The sequence below is a fragment of the Gobio gobio genome (genome assembly GCF_949357685.1).
Source record: "Gobio gobio genome assembly, chromosome: 4".
NCBI classification, from domain to species: Eukaryota; Metazoa; Chordata; class Actinopteri; order Cypriniformes; family Gobionidae; genus Gobio; species Gobio gobio.
The window spans coordinates 26,315,764-26,331,531 of NC_137100.1; the positions used below are offsets into that span (position 1 = coordinate 26,315,764).

At 38.3% G+C, this 15,768-nt stretch overlaps 1 protein-coding gene across 4 annotated transcripts in view; it reads left to right on the top strand.

Moving 5' to 3' along the window:
- Window positions 1–15,768, top strand: part of arb2a (ARB2 cotranscriptional regulator A) — a 227,044-nt gene that overhangs the window by 143,467 nt on the left and 67,809 nt on the right. For all 4 annotated transcript variants that reach the window (XM_079813949.1, XM_079813951.1, XM_079813948.1 and 1 more), the window contains exons 9-10: window positions 2,241–2,357; window positions 13,382–13,466. In XM_079813949.1, coding sequence (XP_079670075.1) covers window positions 2,241–2,357; window positions 13,382–13,466 — 202 coding nt within the window. The remainder of the gene's footprint in view (window positions 1–2,240; window positions 2,358–13,381; window positions 13,467–15,768) is intronic.

The window sequence follows — 15,768 nt, forward strand, 5'->3', positions numbered from 1 at the left end:
AGATAGCAAATGTTTCAACATCTGTCTCTGTTGATTTTAGCGCAACAAGTACTTCCACATGTTTGCTTTTTCTTCGCGCTGTTTCTGGGCAGGAGGTTGATGAGCACAGCTGCCCGGTTTCTTTCTTTTATGGGTACAGACCAGCTGAAAGAGCGGCTCACGTGGTGCTATAATGCTTAAGCTAATGTACGGAGGAATGCAGATTACGAGTGTTTTAAGGCTTTGGTCCTGTGCGTGCCGTCATTCTCACTCGCTCCCTTACATTGATTGGCCAGACAGTAAATTATTTATTTTTTCATTGGTTCATATGTTCTTTTAATAATTTCATTGTTTGGCTCTGCCCACAGGGCATTTTGGATTTTAGGTTTACATTGATGGGTGTTATGTGTGTGTAAGACAGTTGCAGACAGCATGTGTGGATCACATAGACTGTCACTGAAGGACATCAATCAGAGCAGTGTGATGGTGTAAATCTAATACACATGTTTCAGTTTTCCCAATGGAAAACATCACCGATTCACACACATCAAAGCTGCTCCGTCATTTTCCCCATCGTATCCTATGCCCATGCTTGCTTTGAGGTTGTGTTTACATGATTTTGTCAGGCTGTTTGTCATGGCATAAGTAAATATGTCATTAAATACCATTACAGCCTTTTTATGTGATTTAAATATTCATACATAACATTTCCATATTAGCAGCAGAATTGCAATGATATACAGCACTTTCCAACAATAGAGTACAAAAAGATTCATTCATTTGTGCGTGCGTGCATGCGTGCGTGTGTGTGTGTGTATGTGTGTGTAAATGTCCCCACAAAGATGGCAATATCCAATATCCTTGACCTTGTGGGGATATTTTTTGGTCCCCATGAGGAAAACGACTTATAAATCATAAAGTGATGTTTTTTGAAAATGTAATAATGCTGAAAGTTTTATGTGATGGGTATATTTAGGATAAGGGGTTGTGTAGGGGATATAAGATACAGATTTGACAGTATAAAATCCATCATGTCAATGGAAAATCCCCATAAAACATGAAAACGTGTGTGTGAGAGAGAGAGAGAGAGAGAGAGAGAGAGAGAGAGAGAGAGAGAGAGATTGAGAGTGTGTGTCTGTGTGTGATAATTAATTGGTATGGAAAATGTATTTCTATAACAACATTACAATAGTTGTATGAATGGTTGAACTTGACAAATACAATCAACACAAAAATATATGGGAAAAAAAATTAAAGTGGCATGTGATTATTTACTTGTCATGCTGTAGAAAGGACTGAAATGCTCTTCTCTTAAAGCTACTTACTATATTAATGTTATGTTCTTTGGTATTTATCTAACACATCTAATAGTTTCAGAACAGAAATTATGGGACATTGCTCCTTTTTTTTTAGAACCATGTATATCTGGAACGTAAATAGTTAGCTTTCCAAAGTCCAAACGCTGTCTTAACTGACACTTTTAGTAGTTTTTAAAAGGTTGAATTTGCTGGCCTCTTGGGTATCATTGAAACAGGAAGACATTTTCACCATACGTGTTCAGTCACAGCCGCCATGTGCTTCCTCCCCTTTTTCTTTAAGAGGATGCTCCTGAGAAAAGCTTATCAGCGGTGTGATGTATTAGTCCTTAGTGCCTTAATAGATTCCATTTATCTCTATACAGTCCCTATAATTTAAATGGGCTTGGGGAATGTATTAAAATGACTATGGACACTTTGATGTAGCACCAGGCCAGGTGTAGCTCCTGTAAAATGGATCACGTAAAGTGATTGTTAACCTATTGTTGTCAGACCGGCCCTTTTTCTCTAGCAGTTTATCTTGAATGGAATAGTTAGCGTGACAGGCGAACTCCTTCGGATTGAACGCAATCTAAAATACGGGGATGAAAAGAAGTGCCTCTTCACATGTGTTTATCATGTAGAAGCGTTTTTTACATTACATTTAAAGGGCTACATTAAAGACTGTAAAGCTTCAAGAATGCACTGCAGACTTTGTACTCCTGCTGTAATATTTAGCACATTAGCATAGATGAGAGAAAATATATGATGGATATCCATGCAATTCTAATAAATACTATGGTTATTGAATGATTACCATGACTTTGACAATACATGATATGCTAAAGAGTTCGATTCTGTTAGTAGAAACTGAAAAACACCATACATTTGGATAATCCTGTAGCTTTTATTGAAACAATGCTATCGTATGCTATTTGCTAATAAGTCTCTCTTTCTCTCGCTCAGATGATTCAGCGAGAAGCAGAAGTGAAGAATCGTATTCGTGCGGTGGCCATGACTGACTCTGTCCACAACGTCTGGCACCAGGAGGCCAACAAGTCCATTCAGGACTGGCTCAGAGAGGTACGGTCTTCCATCCACTAAATATGCCAAAACCTTGATGTTCCCAATCACAGCATCAATAGAGGCCGCAGAGCTCAGCTCAAACAGCCTGGCATTTCATTCAGCGAGCAGATACACTCCCGAAGCAGGAGTCACGGAAAGCCAATAGTTTGTTTTTCATCCCACACTCTTGTTTGTCTGTTTGGGCAGATGTCAATAAGAAATCAAAGCCAAACGCTGCCGCACGCAGGCAGATGCTCTGTTAGTATGTCAGTTTTATTTAGTTGCTGCCCTTTCAGCGATGACCTCGAGTCCAGAGACAACACCTGGGAACACTCAATATGCACATAAATATGAGAGAGTGGATCCCAAGCCAGGGCTACGGGGGAGCCAGCCATGCAAATGCCAAGCGCAAACACACACCCTCGCCTCTCGCCCGCTTTCCCTGTGAACGGCGGACCACCCAGCCCACCAGAAAAAAAATGTCTTTCATTCCTTTGTCTTTGCTGATCTGCTTTGCTCCGTCAGATGTTTGCTTGCCTTTTGTTTGCCTTGGTGATTTTTTTTTTCTTTTCTTTCTTTTATCTTTTTTGACTGTTGTAGTTTGTCTTTGGGCTATATTCTCTTTCTTCATCTTTTTCATCCTATCAAGTTATGTCTTTCTTTCTTTCTTTCTTTCTGTGAAGAGTGCAATAGTCTTATGGTATAATCTGAATATTAAGGTTTTTTTATGTGTAAAAATCAAAAACACGTTGCAGTTCATTTGTTCTTTCTTATGTGTTCCAGTTTGGTGTGACTTACACCAGAGACATAAGGAGGTGGAGACAGACCACTCGCAGAATAAAACATTTTAGAATATGGGTAATGCTTGATATGACAGCTGTAGTAATGTAAGTCCTGGCTTTAAGTTAAAGGAGCCTGAAATATACAGCTGTTTAGCGTGATTTGAGATAAAGAAGCAACATTTACGATACCAGGGTTGTCAGATTTGATGGCTGATTTAAAATGTTTCATTGAAATAATACAGTCAATTTCATTCTTTCCTCATTCAGGTAGAGCAAATAGTGAACATTGGCCATTGAATAAACTTGCTTTAAGGGATAGATCACCCAAAAATGAAATTTCATTCATTCACCCTCATGTCTTTCCTAACCTGTATGACTTAATTTCTTCTGTGGAACACAAACGAAGATTTGAAGAATGTTTTCAAGAATGTTGAAAAATCTTTTTTGTTCCACAGAAGAAAGAAAGTCATAAAGGTTTAAAGCAACATGAGGGTAAGTAAATGATGGCCTGATTAAATTTTTTTAGGGAGCTATCCATTTAAAGTGGCTTACACAGACTATTGTTAAAGCTACACTGTGTGATATTTTCCCCCATCTAGTGGTGAAAAGGTATATGACCATCCAGTGAATTTTAGTTTCTGTTCCTCTCAATTCCGATTTCGTTTCAACTCCTACGGTGGCCGATTTAGTCCAAGATTAACATGGCTTCCAGTTCGACCTCGTCCACATTCGACACGGTGCCTGTGGGATATTCTGTGCGCAGTGGGATGGTTGGAACTCAAATGGCCTAATTATTCGGCTAGAAAGAACTGCAGCTAATCCAGAGTGAACTTTGTTGATAGTAATGTTTATTCAGTCATCCAATTGCAAGGCATAAACAGGTTTGCGTGGATATGTACATAAATGTGGTTTCTGTGAGAGAACAAATAAGGATGGTAAATATACATACACAGTTAAGAACTGTATAACTATACTTATAAGTTACATTTGTATAATGTAACCATAAACCAGAGCTTATTGTACCATATATAGGCGCTAAAGGCAGCTGCATTAAAAGGAGCTGCCGCTGCTGCTGCTAACAAGTGGTGTCCGTTTACAAAAGTGTGTGCGCCGCTTTAACGTTAGCACTGCAGTGCGCTCTGTATAACAATTTTTAATATGCCGATCAGACCTGATACATATTTCCATCAACATACATTACAAGCTAATATTTTCTATAAACGAATAAACATTGTTGATAACAAAATAACTGAATGATTATTCAAATAGGTGAGCATTACGCTATTGTATGTTGACACAAAAATACTTCTGAGGTGACATCAACTGAATTACGCGATGACACACTCTGAAACACATCTACAATGACAATAACTATTATTACTTACGGAGTTATTAACGCACAGAAATACCACACAAGGAAAAACAGACTTTTGAGGAATAAACAAGCCAGGAAAACTCTGTATAACTCTGTTACTGGACGCTGCTGAGATGAAAACTCTCTGCGCATGCACCAGACAAGTCTGAACAAGTTGACGCGCACATGCGCGAGGCAGATAATTTTGTACAGTGCCATCGAGTATTAAAACCGGTTAAAACGCGAAAAGCGAAGCTTGAATTTACGGGTATGTCCCTCTTTGGCTAATGTACTTTCAAGATGGAGGGGCAACATGGCGACCACCGTTAGATCCCATTACCTTATGTATTTTCAATGGCATATTATAAACTTACGAGAATACTTTATTACTTGAAAGAAGTAAATATACATTAATGAGCACATATATTTTTGAAAGAACTAAGTGTTTTTAGCTAAGAATAGACTAAAAAAGTTACACAGTGTAGCTTTAAAGGTAGGGTAAACAATTTTGGAGCAATAGCAAGCTCGCTTTGAAAGTATAAGACCCCACCCTCCCTTCAGAGCATCTCCAAAGTCACGCCTCCACCAAAAGACATGAACGCGCACATCCAGAGCAGATTCTGCAAAGCGTCACAAGAGATGGCTTTAAATTACCTCATGTCTCAAAGTCAAGTAGTCATCTTCATTTATATAGCACTTTTTACAATACAGATTGTTTCAAAGTAGCTTTACAGTGATGATAGTAAAATGAATGCAACACAGCTTAAGTGTCCAATCCAGTTTAAGTAAGTTCTTGTTTGATTCCTTTCCGTTGTAAAAAATAATTAGTTACTGCTTACATGGCACCGGTATTTTGGTGGCCTGAGAACGCAAACTTTGAAATAGGTTTCAAAGTGTTCGTTTTTTAAAACGATACCATTTATCATCTCTGTGTAAACTTCAAAAACGTGAATCTGTGAAAACGGTGATGGCATGCACATGCGTATTACATGGTTAGTCTATTGGCATGCGCATTTGAGTGTGTAATTACTTGTCTGCCATGCCTAATACAGCGTTTTTAGTAATTTCTGTGGAATCCGTGTGAAGGGAATCATTTTGAAAACGTTTGGTCGTGAAATTTTTTTTTTAAATATCAAGGGGATAGTCTAGTTGACATGGTCTCTGCTGACACTCTGCGTTGTGGTTGTGTCTAGGCGCAGGTCCTTCATCTGATCTTGATGCATCCCGAATCCAGCTGACTACGGTATACCTCGGGATAAACAGAGAGACTAATATTAGCATAGATGCCATTCTTCTTATGATGTAACAAGTACGTTAGGTGTTCTGGGAAGTGCTCCCGGTTCCGGCTGACCTAATTTATGCAGCCTAACAATCTTTTTACGTTATTTGAATTATAGCACATAACATTACTCTTATAATGAACAACTTACAGAGCTTTAGTTGTACCACCTGACTGGGTGTTGAAAGTGTTTACATTGAAACGCATAAATCCGAGTCTGAAGACATGAACAACGTGAATGCAGCATAAGCTAGTTGTTTTGGTTCAGGTACAGGCAAGTAGGACATTGTATCATTGCATTGGACAAACATTTTTTGGAAAAAAAAATTCTTCCACAGAAGATATATGTACATGTTTTAATATTTAGACCACTTCTAATATTGATTGCTTTCAGTTTCAACCAGAATAACAAAAAGTGTTTATGAAAAAACTGCCTTGCCTTAACTTTAATGGCAGAAGAAAAATACATTATACTGTACATATGCACACACTCACAAGTACTGCCGTACATTGAGGAAACCAAAATATTAATTTGTCCGTGGGCCTAATTAACACAGATGAGGTGGAGCATTTTATTTAATTGATTTTCAGATCTCATTCATCCCAATAATTGAAGCCAGAGGGTTTACTCTCACTTTAGGATGTTAAAGTCACTTTCAATCCTTTCGTGTCAACCGGTAACCCCCTAATCCTTTTTTTTGCTCCTGCAGGAATTGGGAGCCGAAGTTGTGTAAAGGCGTTCGGCTTTCCCACTGCCTGTGTCTCCATCGTAGACCTGTCTTTAATCAGGGTCATGGCCCTATCCCCTTCCATTGTAACGTCCATAGCAATCATGATTTGGACATTATTCAGGTTTGAGATCACTGTTTCTGGCCAGGCAGGCATCTCTGTAGGGGTTTGTCGGAGGTGATGCTCCGTTCTTCGCACAATCGTGAGCTCTTTCGTGCAGGGGGTGGTAATTCCCCTTTTCCTCCTGAGGGAGGTGGAGATGGAAGGATGAGAGCCGAGAATTGGAGGGATTTTCAGGACGAGAGCGCAGTAGGACAGGTGATGTGGCGATAATGGGTCAGGCTAAGGGCATGTGAGGGAGAGAGAGGGGGAAGGGAAGACATGGGAAAGACAGACATAAACAGAGCAACCTGAAGGAGAGTCCCTCGGGAAGCAGCGGTATATACTGAAGTGGAGGAAACGGTGAGAGAAAATCTCTTAGGACATAGAGAGAGAAGAGAGAAGCAGAGTGAATAAATATCCATTGTCCATGAGAAAACCTAGCTGGAAAGCTGCAGTGATGGAAAGAGAAATGACAAAAAAGCCAAAAATAATAACACAACATGCTATTACGTACTAGTCGAGAAAGACATAGGCTTCACACAAAAGCCGAACGGCAGACACCTACTCTCATCTGCACTGTAAAAAACATCACCTACATATATTCCCGTTTACGGGACCTTTTGAGTCACAAATATTAAGAAATGTGAATTAAAATTACATTTAAAAACCCATGTTAGACCAACAGAATTGTTGGTCTACTAGTCAAACACAGATTTGTGAATAAAGAATATCAAATTGAACAATATTTTTGAAATGTGGGTTTGAGTTCCCAGGATGCACTGCAGCATGAATAAATTGTGTGGTTACTGTTATAGGATTGTTTTACTGTTTGCTGACTAAAAAACGTTTATTTTTGTTTATTTGGATTATTGTTATGTATTTGTTGTGTTGTGATTTAAGTGCTAATCTTTTTACATATGTTGATTGTCACTGTTCTTGAGGTTTGTGCGTTAAGTGTTGAGTCAAGTAGTGATGGGAAGTTCAAATCATTTTACTGACTCGGATCTTTGAATCTCGTTCATTAAAATGAACAAATCTTTTTTGTTCGTGTTAATGGCCAAATCCCCCAACACATCTACTTACATTGATCACATTTTGAATAAGAAAAAAAAACAATACTGCAAACCATATTATGATAAACAGAAAACAATGAATTCATTGCTTAGCTGGGTCTTCAGGCTATGCTGTAAGTTAGTTAGTTTACCTCACCTGCCGATCTGAGTCATTCGTTCTTTTGTCACATCACTTCCCCATAAGCTGAATCTAGGCAGTTTGTACTGGAAACAGAATTGATTAGTTCACCTTTCGAGTCGTCGGGTTCGAGTCAGCGTTCTTTTGTCACGTAACTGTATGTTGTTAATATATATATATAGGTATAATTGCTTTATCAAAGTGATTCTACCCATCATATGGATAAAGTTTAAAGCATTAACCAACTCTTTACCACATTTTCATTGTTATGGAAAACAACCATCATGACAGAAATTCACAAATTTATAAATTATAAGAAATAAAAAAGCTACAATTTGAGAACAGAAACGCATCATATAGCTGTAAAAGTTTGTAAGAAAGTTTGGGAATTATTAACTAATTTTTGTATCCAATATGGCTGTCACGTCTCATGACAAAAGAACGAACAACTCAGACCTGAAGAACAACCTATAGGATGTTGCCCATGCGCAGTCAACAAAAAAGGAACGAATCACTCTCTGAAACAACTTGTTGTTCCCGAGTCAAAATGAACAAATCGTTCATGATCGACACAGTCAAGCCACCTTTATTAATACACTTACCGGCAACTTTACTAGGTACGCCTGTTCAACTGCTCATTAAAGGGATCGTTCACCCAAAAATGAAAATCACCCCATGATTTACTCACCCTCTAGCAATCCTAGGTCTGTATGACATTCTTCTTTCAGACAAATACAATCGGAGTTATATAAAAAATGTCCTGGCTTATCCAAGCATTATAATGGCAGTAAATGGCAGCCCATTTTTGGGTGAACTATCTTTTTAACGCATCTAATGAGCCAATTGCACGGCAGCAATTCAATGCATTTAGACATGTAGACATGGTCAAGAAGATTTGCTTAAGTTCAAACTTAGCATCAGAATGGGGAAGAAAGGGAAACTTTTAATGTGGCATGGTTGTTAGTGATTTTCATGCACAACCATCTCTAGGGTTTGCACTTTATACAATACAGATTGTTTCAAAGCAGCTTTACACTGATAAACATAAAGATAATGATCAATAATGCAAACATAATTCAATTCTGCTGTAAAGCAGCTCTACAAAAAGATCACAGTGTCATTATTATATAGTGACATGTAAAATAATTCAAATTGACAAAACAAACTCTGTGACAAATTTTAAAACACTAGTTGTGAGGACCTAAAAATCTGGATGCATCAGGTTGCATTGTTTTTGAGTTTTGAGTACACTTGGCAGCATGTTGCTCAAGACACTCGTCTGTCTAGTAGAATACAGTGGCTGGGGTGTGATGCACCACAGTTGACCTGGACTGATGGAGCACAATGCAGCATGTTAAAGGGCAGCTATAGGATGAGAGGCCAGGCACAGGGATGCTTAATAAGTGTGTGCAGGTAGGAGAGGGCTCTCTCTGCGGAGTCCAACACCTGTCTTCCGTTTACCTTCTCTAACTGGGCCATTAGGAGACCGCTTAGAGTCCCACCATGCTTCAGCACCCCATCTCCCAGTCCAGAGGAGCCGGGAATACCACAACCATATGGCCTTGATTAATGCTGATGGGCCTTGCCGTAGACTATTATCGCTCATTTGTGTCCGTTTGTCGTTTTTCATTTTGCACGGCTTCAGCTGGGATGGGATTTGGATGTTGCGTAAATGGTTTGTGTGATGCCTGTTCCCATACACATCTATCGCAGAGCATTGAAAAACTCACCCAGATCATTTTAATTTGTCTGCTGTACTTCATCATATTAAAACACAAGGTATACCTATATTCTGTATCAGAACGCTAACAGTATCTTGCTCATAGCTCATTATCTGTAAGTCCAATAGTAATAGTCTTGAAATGTAAATTTTTTGTTGCATTTGTTGATGGCGGGCATGACAACACTTTAAAGGGGATGCAATTAGAGATGCTACTTAAGCACTGCGTATAGCACGGCAACTAAATATTTAATTTTACACTGTAAAAAATTACATGATCAATAAGTTGTGACAACATACGTTTTTACATTGCTTTAACTCATCAAAATAAGTTAAGCAATGTTCTACTTTTTATGTTGTACAAGATTCAACTCATTTTTTTAGTCAGTTTAATGTAATGACTTAAACATCCAAGTTGATTGTAGTTTTTTAAGGCAGCATATTTTTTTACAGTGTAGTTCACTCAAAAATGTAAATGGTTATCATCAACATTTTAAAGAAAGTTTCAAATGTTGTAGCCCATCCAGTGAATGTCAATGGGATCCAAAACTTTATTGTAAGGATAAATACTTCTATCTTCTTTTGTTAATTATAAATACAATATAATGTGGTCTTTTGTATATGGTCTTTTGGGTTCCACAGATGACAGAAAGGCAAGCCATATTGGTCATACTTGAAGATGAGGAAATGATGATAAAAATGTGGTTTTGGGATGAAGTAACCCTTTAAACTAAAACAAAAATTTGAAACACATCCAGGTAAACTGGATCCTGACCCATCTGTAATTCTATTATTGACTCTTGTTCATGGTATCCAACTTATTTTACAATGCAAAAGTAAGCTATTTCCTGTGCGAGACTTCAGATTCATTAACTGCTATGGGCAAATAACTAGAAAAATAACAAAGTGCAGTAAACGGTAAAACTATTTACGCTACGAACCAGTGGTTTTGATAAATGTGTTTGATAGCTGGAAGCGGCTGACACTGGAATCCTTGCACATTCAAGTTAAAAATGGCCGCACCTAATCTTGCATTCAAAATAAGGTCGATGCGTATATGTGGAGTCACCTTAACTGCAGCACCAGAAACAGAGAAGGTTTTTGCCCTAAAGGGAGAACAGATGAACGCTTAAATTAGTCTGTTTTCCTCTACTTGACTATAAACAAAAGACTTAAAAGCGTATTTGTTCATATCCAATTTGTCTAATTAATGATTGGTTTTTACTTGTATTATCAGACACTTCTATTAAATGCTTTTTTAGCTAAAGGGCCATATTATGAGGATATATAGGGATTACATTGTCATTTTTATGCTATTAAAGACACAAGTCATCCGATTTCTCAAAAAGATTGGAGCACTTCCAAGAGCTCGACCCAGCTCTTCTATCCCAAAAAATCCTTCCACCATTCTTGCAGTTTTATCTGTTCTTTTATAAAGCGATGTCATCCTCTTACATAGTGGCCTTGGCCTTCTGTTTCATCTAAAACTCATCCTGGTGCATCAGCCAGCCCTGACAAATCTGTTGAAGCCCCTTCCCACCCCCCGCCTCTTTGCCACTCACTCTGGCTGGGACTCCAGTCTTTGAAATTCCTGCCCTTGCTTCCAGCCCAGCTGACATCTTTCTCCAGACGGCATGAATTAAGATTGTACAATAAGACACTTGATGCAGCAGTCAGGGAGCGCTCCTCTCACTGGCCCGGCTCCATGGTGCACAACTAGGGCAGCAGGAATTCTAAAAATACACAATGCACGCCTGTTCATTCCAATGGCAGTTGTCTTCTCCCCCAACCCAGGCACGCAGGCGATTGACAGGATTAAGAGAGGAGAATAAAGACAAGAGAAATGAGAGGAGAACTCCAGAGCCATGGCACAGGGCGCTTTTTTTTTTTTTACTTTGTTTCATGCAGTATATGTAAAGAGAAAATGCCAAAATTTGTGTCATGCAATATGTAAGGAGAAAATGCCAAAATAAGGGATGACTTATCAACTACATATTGCAGCAGTAACTGAGCTTGAAACTGTCAAGCTCAAAAAATTATATGTTTATTCTGCAAGTATGCATCAAATTGATCAGAAGTGACAGTACAGACAGTATCTGTTTCAAGTATATGATGTTCTTTTTTAGCTTTATATTCATCAATAAATGTATCAGTTCCCACAAAAAATGTAAGCAGCACAACTATGTCGAAGATTGATAATAATAAGAACATTTTATTGAGCAGCAAATCAGCATATTAGAATGATTTCTGAAGGATCATGTGACACTGAAGACTGGAGTTATGGCTGCTAAAAATTCAGCTTTGTTACCATCACAGCAAATAAAATATTTAAACAAGAATAAAAGCCTAAATTCAATACATATGGATTAGTTTCTCTGCAGCGTCAAAGTGGTAGTTGCCTAGCTGTCAATGGAGCGACAGAAATCTCTCAGATTTCATTATAAATATCTTCATTTGTGTTCCGAAGACGAAGGAAAGTCTTACAGGTTTGGAACGACATGAGGGGGAGTCATTTATGATAGAATTGTAACTTTTGAGTGAACTATCCCTTTAAAATTAAAATTAAAAAATATATATTGGGAAATATTATAACAACGCATTTTTTATCAAATAGCTTCTTTCAAAAACATAATATCTTTCTTACCCCAAATGTTTGAACCGTAGTATATCAACAATTTTAGGCACTCCACTTCACACTAAGAACACCCCTTAACTGTAATAATCATTGTAATAAATGGCCTTGTTGCTTATTACTGTCTTTATTTGTGCATCTCAGTTTATGTCTGATGTGTGTGTTTTCTTTATCCACTTCCTGTTGGGAGTATTTGCATTATTGTTAATGTTTACACTTTTGTCATCCGCTGGTTCTCAAAGTCTTAACTGCACTCTAGAGCAAAAACACCACTTTCACAACCACTATCACACCCAACTTCTGAATTGTCATTATGCACATTATTATGAGTTAACCAAGGTTGCCTTGATCAAAAAGTCTAATTAAAATCTAATTCCTGTGCTTTCCAATATATACCCCTGCCCAGTTAGCCAAACACACACACACACACACCCATACAGGGGCCCAGTTGGGTGGGAGTGTGGTGACCCCTGGGGTGATGCAGGGCTCAGAGGTGAAGGAGGTTGACAGGCTGAGGTGTGATGTGACCTGGGGCTCTGTCATGTGTATGCTTATGTATGCGAGTGCCTTTTGTGGGGTGTCTGGGGTGGTTGAATCGTCCGCTCTGTCAGGGGAGGTTGTCTTGGGAGTTGGTTGAGGGTTAGATAGCTTTGTGTTTGTGGGTATCCGTCTGTCTTTCTGTCCGTATTTGTGTGGACGGGTGGGTCACAGTCCCCTTGGCAGTGGTAATGGCTGACAGTGCTATGTCTGCGAAAGTAAACAACCCTAGATAAGCAGCGCTTCACAAGGACGCCAGCTGCAATACGCTAATCTCGTTTGAATTTCTCTGTCTTCTATTCAGCTTGTTTTATCTTATCTCCAGACCCCGCTTTTCCATGCATGCCTTTGTAACTTTTTTCAACTCTGCACCCCATGTTTCCATAATGCACGCTCTGCCTGCATGTACGAAGTGAAAACATAGCATACGGTTTTAGCTTAAGGGTTTGATGATTTTCTCAAGCGAACATGCCTAATTAAACTTGTTTTAGCTGAAGACAAACACTCTGGATTGAACAGTAAGTCGAGAGATGGTCTCTGAGGAACCGGGCTGATGGCATTTCGAAGTTGGCGAGGTCACTAGGCCAAGCAAACACCCCTTGGAGGGCCACCAGCGACGTGCCCGCTCCTTCCCAACAAAAACAGTCGAAGCTGTCACTGTGGCATGTCTCTAAGGTAACTAATTGCTTGCTCCCTTTTTTTTCTCTCTCTCACAGCACTGCTGTAACTGGGTGTCGAGTCCTGAGCCCCTGGATACTCTGGTGGACCCCATGCTCAATGACTGCCCTCGTGTTTCAGCAGGTGAGCAACCACATCTGCATCATAATTTGCATTTAGCTTCTCTTACACTTTACTCATAGGTAAGCAAATCGGTGTCCAAAGGGTGTCCAATCCTTCTTCTGGAGGGCCACTATCATGCAGGATTTTGCTCAAATCCTAATCAAACACATCTGAACTGGCTAATCAAGGTCCCCAGGATCAGCACAAACTTTTAGGCAGGTTGGAGCTGAACTCTGCAGAACATTGGCTCTCCAGGAGCAGGATTGGACACCCCTGCTTTAGGACATCTATAGCATAAAAAACAAAGATGACCAGCCCGAATGGTTCTCTAGTTATAATGGCCCTCTATGGATGGAATTGGACAAAATTTGGTGTACTTATTTACAGTGTCCTGGTGTATGTGTGTACTAGGAATGAGTATGGATTTTCGAATATTCGATTAGTTGATTTAATTATGGAATATCGAATAGGTTGTGTGATTTTTGTCTAAAAAAATATATTATAATCACTAATCTGGAATAATTCATTGAATATTATTTTTGCTTGAAATGCCCATCCCTAGTGTGTACCAGGGTTTGTTAGGTTTGGATGTTGCGTTCAGAAGATATCAATTGGTCATTGTGGACCAAAAAATGTGAAAGATGGTATTGAGTAGGGGTGTGCAGCAGAGCTAATATCTGTGTCTAGCAAGTTCGTAAAAAAAAAAAGCACATGAGAAGCCGGTTCCCTTCATAGTTTTAATTTAACAAATGTATGCCTTGTATAACTCTTTTTATTTTATTTTATTATAACTATAAATTCTCCTTAAATATATTCTAATTAAAAAAATAACACTCTCCTAACTACACGTGAAGTGATAAGATTCCAGCGACAAGACACCAGACGCGACGCGACTAAGAGATGCGACAAATCGATCAAAATCCACAGCCAATCAGAACAGCGTGTGTGCGGGCTCTCGCGGCAAGTGTGGCTATGGCACCAGAGATTTATCTTGACGGCACTTGCAAGGAAATGGAAAGTACTTAATCAAATTCACAAATATTACACCGTTTAAACATTACAAAAAATACATACTGAGTTACTAAAACAATCACTTGTTTGTTCACAGTTTGAACGTTCTTGTATCCATTTGTTTAAATTCAAGATCTGAGGTTGTTTAATTTCAATTATCCATTGTTGCTTTTAGTACAACTACGTTACAAAGCTGTGAGCACTAAATGATATTCAAAGTCACATTACACGCTTTTAACATTAAATAAAGCACATTAACATTACCAGAGATTATCATTGCCATGCTTTGTGTTGTTGTTCCAGCTGGTTAGGACAAAAACTCTAATTAACATGGCAAAGATAAATTTTATCGTGTGTCGCGGCGGCGCGTCACGTGTAGTTAGGACACGGTTTAATACTAAAGGATAAATAAAAGAATAAAAACCTTTTTTTTTTTTATTATTATTATTATTTTCCAGAATAACTTTGTGTATTTCAGGACAATCATCCAGTATTTTAGTTGATATTATTCGTCAAGATCTTATTTGCAGAGACGGAAACAAGGCTGTTTGATTTGTGATTTGGGAAAAGTCTCATTTTAGTATCTTATCGTACAAGGTTTAAAACAATTAAATAGACATATCAAATAGTATAAAATGTGTATTTTAATTGATATTACTCCTGGCATGCTCTGATTTCTGAGAGGCGTGAAGATATGGCTATTGATTTGGTTTACACTCATTCGCTTCACACTCACTATAACATAGTGATTTTAGAGTAGTATATAGCTATAATATTGTACTATCCCCTGGCTCACCTGTTATCCAGCAAACACAAGAAGTGTCTGCTGAATATTTTTTGAATATTATTAGGTATAATTTGTTATTCGTTTTGAAGCCATTACCCTTGTATTAAGGATAGGGACAGGTCACAATGTTTGACTCCAATGACTGACTAGTTGATTTGGGGTTGTCTAGTTTATCTAATTTTTTATTGTTTATTTTGTTTGCTTTCTTTTTTGGTGCTTTAATTAGTGTTGTTATACAGTTTTCGCAATAAATCAATTATAAATTATAAAATCTCTCATCCTGCACTGTTTTTTTTTTTTCTTACAACTTTTAAAATGTGTCTTGAGACCCCTGTTCCAATTTGTTGCATCTCATCCAGCTGTTTTTGAATACAGGGATGTGTTTCATGTTAACAAAACTAGTCTACTTATTGCTTCCTAAAAACAAATTAGTTGACAAGTTGCATGCTGTATTGTTGTAAACGATCTACTGATCCACAAATGATAAAATAGGAAATGAGAAAATGAGAAATGAGGCATCTGAAC